This window comes from Sphaeramia orbicularis, chromosome 3 (assembly GCF_902148855.1).
Source record: "Sphaeramia orbicularis chromosome 3, fSphaOr1.1, whole genome shotgun sequence".
Lineage (NCBI taxonomy): Eukaryota > Metazoa > Chordata > Actinopteri > Kurtiformes > Apogonidae > Sphaeramia > Sphaeramia orbicularis.
In genome coordinates this window covers 35,940,518-35,963,092 of record NC_043959.1, presented here as the reverse complement: position 1 = coordinate 35,963,092, position 22,575 = coordinate 35,940,518, and the positions used below count along the sequence as shown (strand labels likewise).

At 39.8% G+C, this 22,575-nt stretch overlaps 1 protein-coding gene across 2 annotated transcripts in view; it reads left to right on the top strand.

The window, feature by feature from the left end:
* Positions 1–22,575, top strand: part of LOC115412489 (transcription initiation factor TFIID subunit 4) — a 91,885-nt gene that overhangs the window by 7,225 nt on the left and 62,085 nt on the right. Inside the window, exons 3-9 of one of the 2 annotated variants that reach the window (XM_030125025.1) lie at positions 11,080–11,226; positions 13,030–13,182; positions 14,373–14,495; positions 14,859–14,948; positions 16,198–16,407; positions 20,026–20,101; positions 21,225–21,339. In XM_030125025.1, coding sequence (XP_029980885.1) covers positions 11,080–11,226; positions 13,030–13,182; positions 14,373–14,495; positions 14,859–14,948; positions 16,198–16,407; positions 20,026–20,101; positions 21,225–21,339 — 914 coding nt within the window. The remainder of the gene's footprint in view (positions 1–11,079; positions 11,227–13,029; positions 13,183–14,372; positions 14,496–14,858; positions 14,949–16,197; positions 16,408–20,025; positions 20,102–21,224; positions 21,340–22,575) is intronic. The other variant, XM_030125035.1, reaches the window with a different exon arrangement.

The window sequence follows — 22,575 nt, the reverse complement described above, 5'->3', positions numbered from 1 at the left end:
TTAATCATTACAAAAGGCTGCAGTTTGAAGGATATTTTGGGTTCAGTGGCACTGAGTGAGAAAGGTGATATGGTTTTAGTTTCGAAGTTGTTGTATTTTTTTTTTTACTAGTTCAAATTTGTTTGTTTGAGTTGATAAAACTACATGTTTCAAAGTGATCTGTAATCTGTGATTTTTCCTTCAAAAAGGAAGAACGCAATCACACTGAACAACAAGTGGTGCCAGGCACAACAAACCCCACCCCTCGTACGTATTGTAGCTTATTTTAGCATCAATCCAGCTGATGTCATCATGTCTGTGTGTGTGGTGACGTCAGTATCAATTGCCTCTATATGTGTGCCAGGTTTGAAGTAAATTGAAACAAAATTGATGTTTTTATAGACATTAGAAATTCTGCCCATTATAAGTAAATGGGAGAAGTAAATGATTTAAAAAAAATCATAAAAAATGTGAACTTTGACCTACTTTTACCAAAATGTATAACCATATCTGTTCTGGGTCACTGGCAATCTACACTACTCAAAAAAATAAAGGGAACACTTAAACACAATGTAACTCCAATTCAATTACACTTCTGTGAAATCAAACTGTCCACTTAAGAAGCAACACTGATTGACAATCAATTTCACATGCTGTTGTGCAAATGGAATAGACAACAGGTGGAAGCAGTTCCTATGCTTTCTGGCCGATGTTTTGGTCACTTTTGAACGCTGGCGGTGCTTTCACTCTAGTGGTAGCGTAAGACGGAGTCTACAACCCACACAAGTGGCTCAGGTAGTGCAGCTCATCCAGGATGGCACATCAATGCGAGCTGTGGCAAGAAGGTTTGCTGTGTCTGTCAGCGTAGTGTCCAGAGCATGGAGGCGCTACCAGGAGACAGGCCAGTACATCAGGAGACGTGGAGGAGGCCGTAGGAGGGCAACAACCCAGCAGCAGGACTGTTACCTCCGCCTTTGTGCAAGGAGGAACAGGAGGAGCACTGCCAGAGCCCTGCAAAATGACCTCCAGCAGGTCACAAATGTGCATGTGTCTGCTCAAATGGTCAGAAACAGACTCCACGAGGGTGGTATGAGGGCCCGATGTCCACAGGTGGGGGTTGTGCTTACAGCCCAACACCTTGCAGGACGTTTGGCATTTGCCAGAGAACACCAAGATTGGCAAATTCGCCACTGGCGCCCTGTGCTCTTCACAGATGAAAGCAGGTTCACACTGAGCACATGTGACAGTCTGGAGATGCCGTGGAGAACGTTCTGCTGCCTGCAACATCCTCCAGCATGACCGGTTTGGCAGTGGGTCAGTAATGGTGTGGGGTGGCATTTCTTTGGGGGGCCGCACAGCCCTCCATGTGCTCGCCAGAGGTAGCCTGACTGCCATTAGGTACCGAGATGAGATCCTCAGACCCATTGTGAGACCATATGCTGGTGCTGTTGGACCTGGGTTCCTCCTAATGCAAGACAATGCTAGGCCTCATGTGGCTGGAGTGTGTCAGCAGTTCCTGCAAGATGAAGGCACTGATGCTATGGACTGGCCCGCCCGTTCCCCAGACCTGAATCCAATTGAACACATCTGGGACATCATGTCTCGCTCCATCCACCAACACCACGTTGCACCACAGACTGTCCAGGAGTTGGTGGATGCTTTAGTCCAGGTCTGGGAGGAGATCCCTCAGGAGACCATCCGCCACCTCATCAGGAGCATGCCCAGGCGTTGTAGGGAGGTCATACAGGCATGTGGAGGCCACACACACTACTGAGCCTCATTTTGACTTGTTTTAAGGACATTACATCAAAGTTGGATCAGCCTGTAGTGTGTTTTTCCACTTTAATTTTGAGTGTGACCCCAAATCCAGACCTCCATGGGTTAATAAATTTGATTTCCATTGATAATTTTTGTGTGATTTTGTTGTCAGCACATTCAGCTATGTAAAGAACAAAGTATTTAATAAGAATATTTAATTCATTCAGATCTAGGATGTGTTATTTTAGTGTTCCCTTTATTTTTTTGAGCAGTGTATAAAGCCAGTTTGGTATGAATTCAACCAATAGTTTTTTCTGCTACAGACATTTGAAATTTCACCCATTAGAAGTAAATGGAGAAAAAAAAAGATTTTAAAAATTCAAAAAAAATTTGAACTTTGACCTACTGTTCCCAAAATTTAATCAGATCTATTCTTGGTCACTGGAAATCTACAAGCCCAATTTTGTATGAATTGAATCAATACTTTTGCAGCTAGAGTGGTAACAAACAAACAAACAAACAAACTGAACCAAAATCAGTACCCCTTGCCTCCCTTTTGGGGGGCAGGGTAATAATTAAATTCTAACCTTTTTACCAAAAAGTGCAGCCCTACTCTGCAACAAGTATTTATAAGAAAACATGTGCTCCATGTGAAATTCTGGGCTGATACCAATACAAAGCATTGTAATTTTAGTGTTATTTATTTTGATTTTGTTATCATACAGTATAGTCACCCTTTTGTACCAGGGTTTGGTACTGTCTTTTATTGTCTTTCAACCCCAAATTTCTGAAAATTTAGTCTAACACAACAGATAAACATCAGTCATTGTCATTAGTTAACTCAATGATTCAGACATATATTGACCTTTAGCCTATGTAGCTATCATCCCTAGTCAGCTGAAGTACGTACATGAATCAAGCAAAACATCTACAACCACATGTGCTCACCTCAAAGCCATTTAAAGTGACTTTGAATGCATTTGAGTCCATGACTTATTTTTATGGTAATGTTGCCAGTGGTTCAAACCAAAGGAAGCAACAAACTCTTTTCCTTTTCCATGCAGACTTTTAAACACGTGTAATAACAGTAAACTTTTTAAGGTTCATGATGACAGGTGTGATTAAATACCTGCCTTCAAAGATCTGTTTTTTGCCATATTGTTATCATCAGTGAGAGTTGTCATTAAGGGAATGAAACCGGGAAGATATTCGTTAAACACATGCTTTATTAAAACTGAAACATTTCTGTCATGCAAATATGAATGATAAAATAAAGAATGAGGTGTATGAGTGGCATCATCTGACAAGTCTTCAATACAGTACATAAGCAAAACCCTGTAATTTCAGCGCCATGGTATTATAAAGGTATACTGGTGTAAACCTAATTCTGAGCTGATGAGGATCAACATGGGATTCAAACATTGTCAATATTAAATTTTCATTGTGTCACTATCACTGAGGCTTGGAGTAGATCTGTAGGTGTAATTTGGCCAACTCCCAAGGGCTGAAACAAGGTTTAATATACTTAAAAAATAACAAATAAAGGAGAAAAGCACTTGGTTTTAATGAAACTTGGCATACATAGAGAAAATGAGGGGAAAATGTGCAGATTTTGCATCTAAATGTTTTATTCACATATTCTCTTTATATAAATCATTTTAAAATTGTGCAGCATTTTGTCTTAGTACACTGATTAACCTTTTTAACAGCTCAGAATCATGTTTCCCCTGTACAGCTGTGTAGCAGTGACTTTAACCACATTATACAAACACATTTTCCAGTTACGCAGTGAACTAAAGTAAATGAACTTTGAATTAATTGGGTTTATTCAGGTGATTTTTGGGTATGTGTAGTTCTAGACCCTGACTGAGATGTGATTAATATGTTTTAGTGGGTAATTATAATGAATGAATATTCTTTATTATGTTATGTATAGATTTAACTGAGATTAATAGGTGAATTAATGTCTCGGGTTTCGTTAATGACTCCGTGGGGTCCTCTCATCAAAATTTAACAAGCTATTAAATCATTAATTGGAATTTGCTTATTATCACCTGTGGATACATCATTCATTTAAAAAAAACTGAGCTTGAACTAAAGGATCTGCACCTTTAGAAATAATTACTTTTAATAACAAAAGTTAGTGGGAAGTTTTCCACTTAATTTTTCCATAAGTCAAGCAGGACTTAGCTGAGTCAGGTCAGCTGATAGATGAAATAAGTATAAGTTAAGTATTAGTATTGTAAATAGGGACAGATATGCTTTGTTGAACAAAATCTCACAGTAACTAGTTTTAATTGGTTACACTTGTCTTGCAGCACATGAATAAGGAAATTGATACTACTATTAATAATCAAAAGGACAAAAAGGGGCTTCTATTATGTTTTTTTAGTTTTATTTGTTTAGTCAGTTTGTATTTGGCAAAAGGAAACACTAATAACAGTTTGAGAAAGAAGCCTGTTAGTCATTCAAGGTCAAGTATCTCAATATTATCTCAAAGATACAAGTAATTTCTTACAAAACACTCACTTTGTTTCTGAGAGGCCCTCTCAAGGCCCTTGGCACCTGTTCAACATGATCACTAACTGCAAGGACAAAAGACTGACACTAGAGGGCAGCATTTCATTGTCTTTTTTTCAAAAGACACCACTTTGCCATTCATTTTCTCCTTCTCGCTTTGACATTAATACTGAATTGCACCATTTAATGTTCTTTTTAACATGCTGTATTCAGGGCCACAGTGTGATGGGTCTATTTTCAAGCTTTTGTGAGCTTAAAAACAGGGTCTATAAATGTAAAAAAGGGAAAAGAGAAGATGGACTTTTTAGATTGAAGTATGATAGCAGTAACAGTGCAGTTCTGTTTTTATCCACAAACAAATAAAATACAAGGGGGATGATGAAAATGCAAAAGAGATTTGTGAAATGGGACACCCTGAGATGCAATGCGGTGACTGAAAGTAGAGGCCCACACACCAAGTGAATGTTGAAGTTAAAAAAATAATCAAATTCCATCAAAACATACTATAAATGTCCATGAAACAGAAATTATGTATCTATAGCTCAGAATAAAAACTGTAGATTCATCATTTTTCAATAACAGTAGTATCACAGACTCATTGAGCATGTTTTTACCACAGATTGAAGTGTCAGAGGGCATGTAACACCTTCTGTTTCTCTTATTTTGCTTTAAACACAATGCTGCTAAGGCGTCTTTGGTGCCCTTAATTGTTGGCCAAAATGATTGTCAACAGGGTTTCTGTGGGTCTTTAAAAAGCATTAGAAGTCATTAAATAAATTTTGTGAAAATTAAGGCCTTAAATGGCATTAAAAAGCATTAAATTCAGTGTCCAGAGGCATTAAAAAAATAAATTTACACTTGATGGAAAAAAAAAAACATTGTTATTCACAGTTTATTTTGATTATGTAAACATTTAATAATATTGATCGAAAGTTTAGTGTGATGATTGACAGGCGGAACCCTATAATTGGCTGTTGTTTATGGCCGATACATGAAGTCACAACAACAGATGCTTGGAATGCAACGTGCCGTGAGCGTGCTCATGCTGTGGCGAAAGAGCGTTGGGAATATTAGCAAATGTCGGAAAAATGGGAAAATGCAAGTTTCAGTAGAAGTGATTGGAGGAGGAACTATTCAGAACCTGGTTAAAGCCTGTCTATGGTAAACTGTCATAAAACTATATATAAAACTGTATCTGCAGTTGGACATGGGCATTAAATTTGTTTAAAGTGGCATTAAAAATGGCATTAAAAAGCATTCAATTAGATTTGCTGATACCTGCAGATACCCTGGTCAAACAGTACACACATTTTTCCTACAGTTCCCAGCAGGCCACTGGCTTCACGGGCATACGTCTGCGTTCGTTACAAAATGCAGCCATTCTCCTGTCTTTGTGCTCGTAGCCAGCCAACCTGTATCCATCCTGAGATGAACCCCTCTGAAAAGAGAGTCGCAGATTGTCATCGCCTCTCACAGTCACACTGATGACAAATTAGCGGGCCGCGGCATTGCCATCTCGACAGGAAAAGCAGTAGCAGGGAAATGAAAGGGAATGGTGTTTATTCCCAGAGCTCAATCCCTCTGTCGGCCTGTCACTCTTCCCATGACCCTGAGGGGAGAAACGGAAGGCATCCTGAGCTTCCTTCCTTCCATACCTGTTAAATCATTCATCATCCAACTGCCTGATTATTTTAAAAAGCTAACAAGGCTTTGGTTCTTGAGTGTGTTTGTGTGTGAGGAGGAGAGAGAGTGAGCAAGAGAGAGGCATAGCTAACGGTGGGATGCACCCTGTGGGTCTCAGCACCCCCCAACCCCATCACCACCACCACCTCCACCACCATCCCCTCTCCCCTCATCCCTCATACGCACACTTCCCCCAAGTCCTCACTTCAACAATTTTTTGAATCCTGCAAAACTTTTAATGGAGGGTAAAAGTCCCTCCTCCTTTTTCTTATCCTACTTTTTCTCCTCTTTTCTTTTTCTCTTTTCTCTTGTCCTTAGTGGGTTTGCGTTTGTATTTATGCAAGACAAGTGGAACCAATATATGCTAACATCTCTGTTTAGACTAGGGCTAAACAGTTAATCTAAATAGTATCAAAATTACAATATGACCATGTTTTATGAGATGCATTTTTTTAAATAATGGTAAAATATGTCACATACCATTATACCTGGAGTATTGTGGTGTCAGAGGTGCACTGACATAAAAAATAATATCTTTATGCATTAAATGAACATGGATGACCCCAGCAAAACTCACCTATCAATTACCTTTTTTTTTTTTTTTAACTGAAAATTAATTGAAACACAAATATTTATATTAATCTTGCTGAAATCAGGATGCATAACCATTTTCATTCTATCAAACGGTCTCAAAATCATCTTTTTGGTTTGCACAGTCACACATAATGTCTGCATATATCTATCCATGCAAAGGGTTTCTACACTGTACTCTGCTCTGACATTTAAAAAATACTTTCTATATTTTCTTATGATGGATTGTATTTTCCAGTGCTGGAACATACAGTATGTTACACCATTCAATTCACCTGTTCAAACTTCCATTTTCTTGAGCCCCTTTATTCTTTCATTTTGTTTTGTTTGTGAAGCATCTTTGAGTGTCCAAAAAAGTGCTATATAGGTGTGATGTATTATTATTGTTACTGTTATTATTACTGTCCATACCTTTGTATTATTATTATTATTATTATTATTATTATTATTATTATTATTACCATTATGTAGTCTTTAGTCCTTACATAGAGAGATGTCAAGGTTTTCACAATCATTAAAAGACTTAAGTGTAGCACATAAGCATTTTTGCAATTTTGCATGTAAGCTGAACAAACAGAAAAACAGATTTCTTTACCACTCTGGAGAGATAAAAGATAGCATATTAGCCTAAATAGACAGTATTTCATCTGGAACAAAACAAAACATTAAAATTGGATTTGTGTTTGGACTTATCAATATGCAGATATGTCTTTGTGGCATTCAGCCATTTTATATATATTCTAATAATAAGTCGTTCATTCATTCATCTTCTGAACTGCTTTATCCTCAAGAGGGTCACGGGGGGAGGCTGGAGCCAATTCCAGCTACATTTCGTGTGAAGGCGGGGTACATCCTGGACGAGTCACCAGTTCATTGCAGGGCTGACATATAGAGACGAACAACCAACTCTCACATTCACACCTATGGGCAATTTAGATTAACCAATTAACCTATGAGTGCATGTCTTTGGATGGTGGGAGGAAGCTGGAGTACCCTGAGAGAACCCACGCAAACACAGGTAGAACATGCAAACTCCACACAGAAAGGTCCCACCCCTATCTCTAATAATAATATTAGTGTAATATTGTGCATAAATATGTCATCACAACAACAAAAAGCCTTTACAGAACCTAAGCTCTCCACCAACAGAGGGAACAACACTGAATGTACAGTATTAGCCAATATCACACCAAAAATCAACACTGGACAATTTGCTTATTTGTGCAGTACTTAAAACCTATTCAAGGAATATTTCTGAACCCATCTGTCCACTTGATTTAAGGTGTTCTTAAAAGGGGTAAGAGTGTATGGAAATATACAAACATGTCAGCATCATCAAATTAAAACTCAGCATCTGCAAATTGTATTTTGCATTCACTGTAACTATTACAACAGCTGCAACACGACCCAAAAGAAATACAAACCACACTGTATGCGAGGAGTCATACATTACCTGCCCCTGTTGAAAACTGCTTATACCTGGCTTTCTATGAGGTGTGCAGATGGTCTTGTATCATCAAGGCAGATTCCTTCACATACTGTGTCATTTCTTGCGGCTTCCTCATTCTTCACACCATCAGTTCTTTCATGTCATTTTGTTCTGTGTGTTAACATCATTATTTTGGTTACCTGTAGTGACGGAGGTACAAACATAGAAACAGGACATTATTGTCCCTGAGGATCTCAAACTCGATCTTCACTGTGCTGTAACATCCAAGTTGTATTTATCATAATAGCTGTCATGTGGGAAACATATAAAGGGATGTTTCAAGGTGGAATTGTATTTTTGCAGAATGATTATTTGTGACTAGCATGTTGACTCTTGGGGTACCATGGGTTCTAGATCCTCTGATACAGTTCATTCCTTTACTTTCTTGGTAAATTCCACTGGCATTTTCAGTTGAATAAGCTCTCAGCTGGCATGTCTGTTTCTGCACGTGAAATTGTCATCATTGCATCGTGGCCCTATTGGTTATATGTTGCTAGGTGACCCACTTCAGTGATGATTCTATGATTGTTGGCCATCGGTCATTGGGAGGCCATTATATTCCAAAATTAGTAATGTCTCCCAAAATGTCCTATCAACTTAGATTGATTACATTTGTCATATCTTCCATTCCAAATGTTAGAGGTTTTCGTGTGATCATACAAGTAGAATTGAGGAAAAATGTTTCTTTTTTTTACCTGTTGACGGTTTCGGCTGTAGCTTCAGCCTTCATCAGATCTGTCGAACACTTCCTGGTGTGACGTGTCTAAAAACAGCTGATCTGGCCAGGAAACTTTTCAAGATAAAAGTTCCTGACCCAACTGTGTCCATTCTCCGCTTCCCCTGAAGCTGAAGCCACAGCCAAAACTGTCAGCAGGTAAAAAAACAAAACAAACAAAAAAAACCCATCTTTCCTCAATTCTACTTGTCTGATCACCAGAAAATCTCTAATAAATCCTATCAGTTTGCCGTTTTTGCTAGTCTCCTCCTTGACCTAAAATATATAAGTATGCCAAACTGCAGCAGTCAGCTCTTTCCAGATTTTGTGTGATGCCTGAGACACACACACAGTCCACTTACCTTTTATAATATAGGATAGTATAGGATGCTTATTTCTTTATTACTTGCATTAGTCTTAATAATTGTTATATTGTCTTGCAGTTTTAATTAAAACAGTGCCTTTACTTGAGTTAAGATATTTCATAAAGTTTTTCATAATCTGCAGTTATTTTCACCAGTGGAAGAAGTATTTAGGTCCTTTTCTTCATTAAAAATACTACCACCGTAATGTAAAATTACTCGACTAGTAGCAAAAGTAGGCATTTGAGACCGTACTTGAGGAAAATATTAAAGCATGAGTAGCATATAGTACAGTGTTTTCATACTTCTGTATTCATATGTATGTTGTATTTTTCTGCTGTAGATGTTGAAGGTCGAGTTTATTTGAAATATTTTATATGCTGTTGTTAATCTACAGCAATGCATCATACTCTGGAAGGTGTCCTGAGGGAAACGTGTATTGTGTAAGCATTTTCCAGTGAATCCAAGAGGGTTTTTAAAGAGTTTTTTTATACCCTGTGAGCTGAAGTGTAGATGTGTTCAGAGATGTAGAAAGCTGTTTGAAAGCTGTTATTACACATCCCTGTTCAGATTCAGTCAGATATGACCTACTGCTGTGCGTAAGATGGAAGCTTGGAAAACTGTCTTTACTGTATTTCGTCTTTTGATTTGGACTGAGAGGAGAGAGCTGCTAAAGGAAGGTGTATGTTTTCAGACTGTGGTGTTTTGTTTTTTTTTTTTTTTCCGCAATTACAGTTCTTGCAGCTTTAATCCTTTAGTTTATCAAAAGCATTAAAAATGAACACCTTTGGAGATACAGTATATTGTTTTCACCAGACAGGAAAGGGATAAAATATGATTAGATTAGATTAGATTAGATTAGATTAGATTAGATTAGATTAGATTAGAGCCCTGCGACGAACTGGCGAAATGTCCAGGGTGTACCCCGCCTTCGCCCATAAGTAGCTGGGATGGGCTCCAAGTGACCCCCGTGACCCTAGTGAGGATAAAGTGGGTTCAGATAATGAATGAATGAATGATTAGATTAGATGAGATGAGATGAAATGAGATTAGATTAGATTAGAGTAGAGTAGATTAGATGAGATGAGATTAGAACTGTATGTACACATATCAGAAGAATTAGAAGATAAGAAAAGAAATAAGAAAATGATAATAATGACAATATCTATAAAAACAGATAATTGCACTTTAGATACACTAATAGTAATAAATAATAATAAATAATAAATATAGAAATGATAATAAAAAGCAATGAAAGTAATAATATTAACAGTCGACTCGTAACAGTGATATCAATAATATTAATAGTAACAATGATTACATTAACAGTAATGATAGGGATTACAAAAAGTAAGTAATATAAGTACGTAGTAACAATAATAATAGCAATAATAATGACAATGATTAGTTATAAAAAACTAAATTTACAACAATAAACAACATTGCACAACAGTAATGTGAAAAGTATTTAAAGGTGTCAAATACAGCACTATAAAAAGTACCTTTATTTCTGAGTTGTTGTGGAGTGAAGCACATACATACGTAGTCAACTAAAGTACATACATTCCACCACTGTTTACTGTCTCTGAAATACTTGACGGTCTGTGGCTACTTGCGTCCCTCTTGTCGTTTATCCCCAGACCCATGACACCCTGACCCACTGTGACCAGACAGGCCTGTTTCTGTTTCTGTTTCTGTGTGTGGGTCTTTACACCACCACTCCTGCACTGCCACACTCTTTCTCCTTCTCTGCTGTCATGACCTTTTGTCATCAGTGTCCAAGTGCTGCTGCTCTTTTCTCTTGTTGCACTGTCTCTGATGCTGTCTCCTCCTTAACTGTTTAACGTTTCTGTTTTTTGGTTGGATCTTCTGAGGTATCGCCGCTCACCCCCCCAGTTTCCTCCCTGTCTTCCTTTGATATCTGTATGCTCTCTCCGTCTCCCTCTTCTCCTCTCTTTGTGTCTCTGTGTTGCTCTCTGCAGTCTCCTGTGACCTCTCAGACCACCAGGCAGTGTCCTTTGACCCCGGCCAAGATGGTACCATCTCCCTCTCCTACTCCTTCCAGCCCTGCTATTCAGACCTCCTCCTCTTCCTCTTCTTCTTCTTCCTCTTGTCCTGCACTGCGCCCAGTGAGATTTCCCTTTTTACTTGCCTATTTTTCAGTGTTCTGCCTTAATGTTTTCTCCCTCCAGCAGTACATTAGTGTTAGTGTGGAGTTTACACAGTAGATTTGGGAGCAGTATGTCAGAGACAGGGCCCTAATGCTTCCCTTTAGGAATTTACATTATATAAAAATCTATCTCTCACCAGAAAAAAAAGACTCTTATTCTTTCTGAGTGATTATGAGCAACTCATTTTGCACACAAATGCTGCCAGACATGGAATGAATAAACATTTTTTCATCTTTATTTGACTATAGAAAGGTTGCACTGGAATGAATTCACCAACAGAAATCAAACATGGGAATTTTAGGACAATGAATTCATCACTGAAGTTGAAAAGATGCCATATTTAAATATAGAAGGATAATTTAAGTACATTTCTTTGCTCAATGGATCTTCTAGACAAATATTCTATTTGTTCCAAACATTGTGGAGGCAATCAAGTATAGCTGCTGGGTATGTGTGTCCTGGCTACACATCATAACAACATGTACTGTACACTAGCTCTGCTGAAGATAGCATTTTGGGTAGAACTCAAACTAAGGAAGTAACTGACACTCTGACTGAGGCACTGATCTGTTTCTGTTTCCTATCCAGACTCTGTGGATCTGATTTGAATTTATCTGAGGAGAAACTGTGATCCCGATCAACAAAGAACAGATATGTTTTTACTCAGCAAGCGGATAGCGACTACAACCATCTCTGTTTGGGAGATTTATATTGTGTACACATTACTATGCTCATATGTATTTTGGGCTCATGTTACATAAGATTGAATTTCAATTTGAACATTGTACTACACACACATTTGCAAATCTGCCACAGCAGAAATGCAGTGAAAATCCTGTGAAGAGAGCCTGTTGAAAGGCCTGGTTGAGTCGGAGCAAAATACTTAGAGTTTCCATCCATATGTGTATACACGCAAATCTCAATATGCTTGGAAATATCAGTATGTGTTTAGACATTTTTTTATACATGTTTACAAATCTGGTTGCACTCATAGGGACTGAAATATGAGTACACTTTCTCCACACACATTTGTAAGTAATTATAATAATATCCAGGCTTAGATAAAACCCAAGGCAACCATGAAAACCAATGCTTTGCACAAAAAGCTTCTACCTATTGCTGATTCTCATCCCCAGGGGACACTATGTACCCACTCCATAATGTGTCTTTATTGGTCAGGTGCAGATGTGTCCTCTGTGCATTTTAGTTTCATTCACACCTGTATTTAGAACTGTCCACTACTGATTGCACCGTAACATGTATTTTATTGCCAAGTGTGAACAGGCCCTCAGAGATTTAAAAGAGGTGATGAGGGCTTTGGAGTGAGAGACTGCTGATGGCGGCTCATCTGTTAAGCAAAATTTTCGTTTGTGATGTGAGAAATTTTCTGCTTGTTTTTCCTCTTACATATTACGTTATGAAACCAGAGAGACAGACTGTGTTTTATTTAAGCTGTGATTTTCATCAAAAGTTGGGAACAGACTATAGGTAGCTAAATTTAACTGACCAAAAAGTCATCTTAAAAGGATGTTTCTCTTGTCAGGTAAGTTGGGAAAAGCTCTGATGCCCTCCTGTCTTTCTCAGCCTCCAGCTTGTCACCACCTCCCCTTCCTCCTCCTTGTCTGTTAAGCGATGTCCACTGAAGTCAGGACACCAGATGTGACAGGAACGCTGTGGCGCCTGCCTCCTGTTCTCTGTGGCCTTGCTGCGAGCGAAGCGTCACGTCCTGTTTATCTCTCTGTCTCTTCCTTGCTCTTCCAGAAGGCCCCCGTGGCACCGGCCGTGGCTGTGACGGCTCCGCAGCAGACCCCCGTGGTTATGGCCCCCCAGGCCCCGGCCCAGGCTACCTCCCAGCCAGTGCAGCCCGCACAGACGGGCATTGCCGCGGCCCCCGGAGCACCTGTCGTGTCCCAGGTCCGTTCACTCTGCCACCCTGCCTCCCCCACCACCCACACTCCGCCCTCAAGGGTGCAGGCACTGTCACAGCTGCCAGCAGGCTGACTGTGTCACAAGCACAGCCCTGGACACACATCCACACCGCCTCCCACAGCTGGCCATGGACAAAGAGTCTCACACATGCCCATGCACGTTCACACTCATGCATTCACACAACTGGATGCCGACCCAAGGACATACATGAAGGCACAGAACTAGGCACACACTGAGGGATATGTGGACGTACAGACTTAGTCAGACATATACACACAACACACACAGAAATACAGACACTGGCATTTCCAGATGCACAAACTGGAGACCCTTCATTGGGGAAACTGACACTTTGGGTGGACAGGTGCCATATTTTGTTTGCCTACAGATAACTACACAGCATGTTAACTGGGCACTGATTTGCAACTAGTGCTTGTTAGACACATTATCAAAGTGATTTCCATCTTTGGTGTTGATGTTAACTAGTGGTAAAATGAATTCACAAAGACAAGGGCATTTGTAACCTGAGTTTGACCCTCTGCCTTTCCTTCAACATCAAATTCTGCTCCCTGCATTGTCACTGGGGTTATTTAAGTTGAACTGTTTAGACTAAAACTAAAGTTAGCAATAAAAAATAATTGTTTAACAAAACAATATTTACACTGAATAAAAATTACAATGAAGAATGCACCAAGTAAAGCCAGTGATCTGCTCAGAACAGAACAGAACAGAACAATTTTTAAATTATTTTCAGTCATTAAAAGTACGGTACAACATTTAAAACAAAAAAGATAGCTTTCCACAACATGGGACTTTTTATCAATAATTAATGGTTCTTTAAAGCATGTTAGATGTCATGTTATCCTCCTACCCTTTTCACCTTCTATAAGTTTTAGTTAGTTTTAACACTAAAACAAAATAAAAACAAAAACTAGTCAGTTCCTGATAATAAACCTATACCTAAAACTCCTTATGCTTTTAGAGCAGGAAATGAGATGAAAAAACAAGCTTTGTTAACTTTCTCACCAAAAAAATCCCATGAAATAATTTTTTTGTGTGTATTTTAAACATTAGCGTTGAGATTCTATGCATGTTATTAATAACATGAGCTACAAGTTCTTATTTTGGATTCTAATAACTTTTGCTCTTGTTTTGTTGTTCTTTTCCTGTGATAGGAGATGCAAGAGAATGTGAAGAAGTGTAAGAATTTCCTGGCCACACTTATCAAGCTTGCGTCTCACAACTCTCCGTCCCCAGAGACTTCCAAGAACGTCAAAGCCCTGGTTCAGGACTTGCTGGTGAGCTTCATAACCAAAGCAATAAACAAATGGTCCTTTTGTCAACTTACTAGTCAACAACTTTGTGAGAGTTGAAGGTTATGACTAATTTAAAAAAATAAACAACAGATATGATTTTCTTCTCTTTGTGTGTGACTTTTGTAAAAATCATTTGACATTTCAATGTAGTATTGTATTAAATCCATCAAACCTGTAGGTGGCAGCATGAAACCCTGTCCTAAACCATTCATGCTCTGTCATGGATTATCACCTAGTTAGCTGTACTCTTCTGTGACCATCTTATTTCTAATTCATTATCAATAATGGACTGTGGCTCATTTAACTCATTGTGTGAAGTGATATTCTCCTTCTTTCCCCTCACAGGATGCAAAGATTGAGCCGGAGGAGTTCACCAGTCGACTGCAGACTGAACTTAAGTCATCTCCGCAGCCCTACCTGGTGCCCTTTCTTAAGGTGGGGTTCTAGCTTGTAAAACTATTTTATCTTGTTTTCAGCACAAATGATCCTGAAAGCACCCTTCGGTCCCCATACAATCAACAATAAGTGTTTTTTCTGTGATTTCTGTAATTTTCAGTTTGACACTTTGAGGAAGTGTGATAGTGATGTTGAAGCCATCACTGTGCATACGCTGAAAAAGGAGACTAGTAAACATCTTTGTCAAACAGTTAAAACAATATTATTGTGTTTACAGACACTGGATTTTCTTATCATGGAGATATCTATACAGTTTTATCAAATATCAATAAGGTCAGTTAACTTTGTGGAATAACCACATCACACACAAATTATACTATGATCTTGGTCAGTTCCCAAAACATGCAGACCTAGTGTTTGTAATATTTGCATAATAGCACTTAAAACACAAAATATTGATCTTTAAACCTTGTCTAGACTTGGTCTTTAAACTCCTCCTATTTTGGCCATCTCCATCTGTCTCCCATGCTTGTACTCTTGTTTGGGGCCCTACATCAGCTGTAGACTGGGCCTACTCTATAGTTTGACCCCTAAAATAGTTTCTCCATCTCTTCTCTAACCTGCCCCATTAAATCACCCCCTAACCTGCTTCCTTAAGGTGGCCCTCTCATATATTCTTAAACTGAGCCCCTAAAGAGGTCCTTTGCCTTGCGCTAGGGCCAGTGATGCCAACGCCTGACAGTAGAATTACACAGACGCACACACTCACTCACACACACAACCCTATGGCCTGACTTCTGACTGTGTGTGACAGTGGCCCCTGCAGCTGTCCCCGCCAGTAGCCAGGAGCATTCTCCAGCCAACCGTAATGAGCGTCACATCAAGGCGCCCAGCTCAGCCACAAACACATGTTGTCATGCAATGTTAGGTTGCTTACGTCAAAAAATCTGCCTGAAATAGCTTGCACGGTCCAACGTGAACTGCACAGGTCAGCTGTGACAGCAGATTATCAGAAATCACTAATCACTGAGGAGGTTTCATGTAATGGGCAGAAAGTATTGATTTTCTGAAAGGGTAATTACTGTGAAGGAAAATATTTTTATGACACGTTTAGATACACAGGTAATTCTTTTAAGTATCACAAATATCAAAATTTTTATTTTATCCAGCGCTAAATTACAGAATGCTTTGACCATTGCTTTACTTATAGTTTTTGCAGCACTTTATGGTATTTTCTCCTGTGTGTTTGTTTTGTTGTAAACTGTGGTCTCTCTTTGTCCATCAACAGAAGAGTCTCCCAGCCCTGAGGTTGTCTTTGCTGAATAGTCAGCAGTCCCTGACCCAGCCCCCTCAGCAGGGAGTCAAACCAGCACCCGGCGGCACACCCCCTGCCATCATTGCTGGGCCAGCTGTCCGCATACGCCACCCCAACAGTGTGGGGACCACCACGTGTGCCAACACACTGCCCGCTGGGACACTTGGACATGCAACTGCAATGGTACGTAGGCAGTGGACCAGCTACAATTCTACTTATGTGGTCATTGAAGCAAAATATTTAACAAATTAATTTTTTTTTACAAATACTTTGTCTTCTGTGTTATAGTATTTAATATACAACTTGGTAAAATGCTGGGTTCTGAGTACAATGACGGCATTCTGTGGTTGTTTCTCTATAGCATTGCTATGCTTCATGCAGTTCCACAAGTTCCAGATGTATAAATAGACAGATTTTTAGAGGAAACAAAATAATTTTAAGTCAATTAAAACAAATCAGTCAATTTATTTTTCAAATTATAGATTTATCCTTGAGGCACCTGTATAATAAATAGTGTGAGGTGGTCATTACTGTGAAATAGACCTAGACAGTTGTACAAGTCTTGAATCCTTCACCATACATAATATAGTTACCTGAATAAAGAAAGGATATGTATCAATGTGTTAATTTGCTCCACAGGTTGTTAGATCATATGCATAGAAACATGTATGACACTGCTCAGGTAATAGATGTGACAAAATATTTACCACAATATTCCAACACTGAAGAGAGAAGTGCCTGAATGTGATGGATGCAGAGCTGCAGGGGGTGGGTTGTGTTTGTGTGTGTTGGGGTAACTCATGCAGTCTTATACAAGGCTGAATAATCAGGCTGGAGAGTGACACTTTGCAATGGCTTGGAGTCACACAGCCAGTGAGTTAGAGTCACACCCTACTCACATACTCAGTGAGGAATCACATTCAGTTGAGCAAAAAAAAAAAAAAAAAAAAGGAAACATTTCAGGCGGGTATGGAGCTTAGCTCTTATAATACATACATTAGGCTGATAAAGATCTTTGCAGCTCAAAAACAAGGTGCAAATCAGTATGATAAAAGCATCCAAACTCCACACTAAAACATTTTCTGACCTCAAAATATATTTATTTTCTTTGGGCAGCAGAATAGATACATTTTTATACAGCTGAGTATATTCATGTTTATAAGATGGTTAACACTGTCCACTGATCAAAACTGAGGCTGATTAAATCTTTGCCTCATAAACACATCAGTGACAGTTGTTAACCTTCCCATGGTGATAGTAGGTTAAGACTATGTGACCATACAGCTATGTCATCACAAACAATACTTTTTGCTGCCATCTTGAATGTTGTATGAAATTTGTTTTATTGATGATGTGGTGTAATGTGTCATATTTCAGATCAAGTATTGTGATTAGTTTATATATGCAAATTACCTGATAAGTAATCATTATTTATGTATTTATTTTTTAAAAAGCTGTTTCAGTTACTCACTTCTCTATTCCAATACATCCTAATTTTCGTAAAAAAAAAAAGACAGTGTAAAGCAACCTTTATCTACAGGTCACATTACAAACAACACCATGGTAGCAGACTTTCTTGTCTTCTTTCCCACACTTTAACCTTTTAAGGCCCCGAAACACAAAATAAAATGCAACAATTCTAATTTTTAATTGATTATATTTAATTTCTGCAAATACACCCTCCTGAATCAGCCTGAAACACACTGCACCTTTAAGGATAATTATTTACAGAGATATCACCTATGTCAAATCAATTCTTTTTTTCATTTACAAACAACAAATAAAAACAGAATTAGTATAGTTGAAGTAGAGTAGGAGGGTAAGAGATGTTTTAATCACATGAAGGGTCACAACCTTGGAATATTTTGTGGGATGCTTTCTGTGACATGGCTTATATCCCTGTTGTCACCTGTTCCCCATGTTCTCAATAAACTGTATTTTAAGGCCACTGTGAGTGGTTCTTAGCCAAGGTTGTGTGCAGTTCATCCAGTGATAGTGTGGGGATACAGCTGAAACAAGGCCAGACAACCTGCAGGCTCTGTTAACAGAGCTGGCTCAGCTCTCAGCTGTGCAGCATTACCATTGCTGTGTGTCTGCATATTCACATTAACATCTGCGCGATCACACAAGAGTATATGCGTCTCAGGATGGGTCAAGCGAGGTCAGACTCAGAGGTCTGGTCCCAGCTACAGTAAAACTACAGAGTTCTGTGCTTCTTTCACATTTGTTTCTCTCACTGCACTCTCTGTTCTCCTCTTTTCCCCCTCTACACTCTCTCTCTCTCTCTCCATCTCTTCCTGACTTTTTCTCTCACTGTATCTTCCCCCGCATCGCTCTCTCATCTCTCTCTCTCTCCCTCCCTCCCTCCACCCGTTAACCGTTGAAGGGTGAAGCGAGGTAACTAGGTCAGCCCCGGGTCAATTTTAAAGCAATGTGGCGGCCGCAGTCTATGTCCAGAACATGCTTCTGGCCTTTCTAGCTCTCTCTCCATCTCTTTCTCTCTCTCTTACACACACATACACAACACCAACATAAGCTATCACACAAAACATTAGTAAATGATCGCCTCCGGCACATCAACAGTATAAAACCAGACAGCTAGTGGAATTAGGGAAAAAATTCAGCTCTTACCATGGTACTACAGGAAAGATTTAGTGGAGTAGTAGTGTGAAGTTAGTACTTCATACAGCCTCCCCTTGGAAGTGCCCACAGGAGGAGTTAAAGGTGTTGACCAATACATTATTAAACACTAATATCTACTACATAATAGTAGTATAATTCTTATTTATTTCCAGTTGCTGCTATAAAACAACACCTTATGTTTAATTCCACACTAATATTTGACATCTCTAAGCAGCTAAAATCATTTTGAAATGAAAGATGAGCCATGTCGTCAGTTCCAGTGTCTTTCCTCTACCCCCTGATTCCCCCTGAACTTTCTACCTGAGTTTTTTTTTTTTCTCTTTTAACTGTGTCGCTGGCTGGCCAGAGGTGCTAGCTATCTCTGCCTGTACTGAAGGTATTTTTTTCCCTTGCCTTCCACTCTTGCAAGCCCCTGCAGTGGATCTCTGGGAAAAATAGCCTGTGTCTTTTTTCAGTAGCTTGAACAGTAATATAGCATGTGTCAGGGAATGGAAAACAAGGCTAAAAAATATGCAGCAAGAAGCAAACTGGTAGGAATGGATGGCTGAGCCTGAGGCTCGGCCTATGGCTGCTACCAAGGAAGGAAGTGACTCTAATAGCCCAGCACAGCCCCCCACCCCTCTACTCCTTCTGCTACTACTTCTTTCCTTTCACCCAAACTACTTTTTCACTATGATTTTGACTCCTTATTGCCTTTTCCTTATCTGGAAATACAAGAAAATGTAGGTCACATACAGTGACAGAGATGGACCCCCATCTTGAATTTAAGTCACTTATAACATTTGTGAACTTCCTGCTTCAATACCATGTACAGAGATTGTCACTGAAGAAATAATACTTGCATCTACTCCATATTTACACTGCATTACTATTGCAGATATTTTTAATATCATACAGTAGAATAGAAATTAGTACACTGTTCAAACTTTACATGGCTTTTGGCCAGCTTTTCTCCAAATCATTTCTTGCAACTAACTACAGCAGAACAGGGAGAAAAGTGGAATTTTCCCTGAGCAATTTCTCTTGGGGATGGCGCAAAAGTGGAGCAGCAGCTATTGCAGTTTCGTACTTTTACATTCCTCTCTCATTCACGCATTGTTTCACTCTTTGAAATGCTATAATAAAGTACATAATCTCTATTTCTTTTTGCTTCCTCAGGGTATCAAGACGGGAGCGGCTGTCAGTGGCCAGGTGCGAATGCCGGTGGTGATCACACAGTCTGTCAGAGCACAAGGTAGGACAGCCCCCTAGCCCTCTCAAGCCATCTTTAATACAATCTCTCAAATTATGTTTGCCACATCAGCTTTTGCAACCGAAATTTCTGGCACTGGTTGTTTAAGCTAAATAAAATAAAGGTTTAGTGAAAGACAGAGGAATAAAGACAGACTTCAGTAAATTTTTTTGTCAAGAAATGAGGTGAGATGAGCCACAGAGGTCCCTGACCTCATTGAAACTGGATACACTGCAGTATTCAATCAGGCTACATTCTCTTCCAACCTTATTAAAGACACCCTTAACCTCAACCTCTCCTTCTGGTGGGATAAGGAGCTAGTGCAATAGGTTAAGCAGGAGATAGCCATTAGTGAATCTCTAAGTGTTCCCTCAGTAGGCTGTAAGATGTGTAAACAGGCAGGACCCACAGAGAGAACAGGTGTTTTTCCTGTCTGGTTATAAAGCCTTCTCAAACATTTGTGCTGTTGCTTACTCACACTGATTCACAAACATTCTTCCCACAGAAGCCCACAGATATCGCCCCAACACCAACCGGGCGTAACGTTCCCCTAAGAGAGCTGTGTGCTCTCAGGTGGTGTGTGTAATGTGTATCTGTGTTTATACCTGTTTTTGCTTGTGCATCTATGTGTGTGTGTCTGTGTGTACGATTGGAGGTGCATACAAATTTGATCTGCCCCCTTCCCCAAGACTGCCTGCAGTGAAAGATCTGTAGGTTGTTTTATGCCCACAAATTGGAATGCGGGGATAGTTCTAAAAATACTTTTCTGTGCCTCTTGGCTAGGAACATGCCTGTTAAAATCAAGTTTAAATTCACTCTGGCAGTCCTTGTGCCTCTCTGGAAAACGTGTCTCGGAGCAGGATGCGGTTTAGAAGTGTAAGGAGAGCCGGTGAAGCGCAGTGATATTGACAGAGCGACGCTTTCCGCTCCAACCTGGGGAGAGCGACAGTACCGCTCCCCCAGCCCCCTCCATCTACCCCTGCGAGAATGACAGAGACAGTTGAAGGTAGTCGTTAGACAGGAGGATATTTGACGCAGATAGAAAGGGACACTTCAATGATAACATTACTCCTTCCCTCTTTTGTTTAGTGTTTTCTTCTTTGTTTCTTTTTTCTTTGCTTAACAGGAACAATGGGGAAAGGAGCTGCCATCCAAGCAGGCAAAAGTCCCATGGGCTTAGCTGTTCAGATCTCTGGGAATCAGAAAAACAAGCTCAACGACCCTGGAGGAGGCTCTTTCAGGTATAACTCCCCTCACCAGACGACTGACTGTACGGTGTCTGTCGTTCCTAGCAGCCGTCACATGGGGGCAGCATTTCACTGAGATGCCAGTGCATGACTACAGGCTACACTCTCAGCTAAAGCTAGGAGTGCTTCTCCCAGTTGCCTGCCTGGCCACCTGGCTGGTTGATCAGTGGTCCTTTTCTCTGTGCCCACCACATAGCAACACACCGCCAGCCAATAGATCACCCCCATGATTGCCCTTCTTGTGTCAGTGTCACAACCCATCGACAGGATTACAAATTAGCTAAATCTTAATTTAGAAATAAGGTAATTGTGTCCAGATGGTTGGATTTCTGGATGCGGTTTTGAAAATACCTTTTGGTTAAGTCAAACATACGGTATTTAGCCTGCAGCTTTGCTCTCTCTTTCTTTCTCTGGTCTTGTCTTTGCTTCAGCTGGGCTTTTGTCTCAAAACATAAAAGGTTCATCGCCCACATGCTGGCCTTTGTGATCCATGTTTTGTGTGAGTGTGTGTGTTTGTGGTTGTCTCTATGTGTAGTCTGCATTCATACTTGTGCATATGTATGTGTTTGCATATAGCCTCTATTTCTTTGTGTGCATGTTTGTGTCTGTGCTTGGGTGTATATTAACATAGAGGCAAGTGACAAATTAAAGGAAAAACCTGGTGGAAGTCGGCAATGCACCCATCCATATGGCATGAGGGCTCACTAAATGGTTTGATGAGTATGAAAACAATGTGAATCATATGGTGTGGGCTTCACATTCACTAGATCCTAATGAAGTTGAAGATTTGTAGAAGACCAACATGTAACACATCAAAGTCCACCTTTGTCATCAAAATAGTAAATGAGGAAATATCTTTTTTTTTGGAAGAAGGGAGCTCTGAAGCTGTTCAGGAGGCGCTCAGTTGCACAACTTACCACCAAATGTTGATTTTCCCTTTAATTTGTAACCCCTCTGTATCATCATAAGAATACTTCTGTTTATGTGTGTGTATGTACTAACAGGGCCAGAGGTTTAGGGTTGCCCTGGTATGACCGCATCAGGGTAAGAAGAGTCTGGGTCACATCGGCCAATGGGTTCATGGTAATGGTTCCCGTCTCCTGAGGGGAAAGGCAGTGCCGGGGGCACTGATTGATAAACCAATAAATCTTTAGCTGCGTTGGTAATTAAGCTGTCAGGCTCGCTTGTTACTGATGACCTTTTCCCCCTGCGGTTATCACTGTGGCCCTC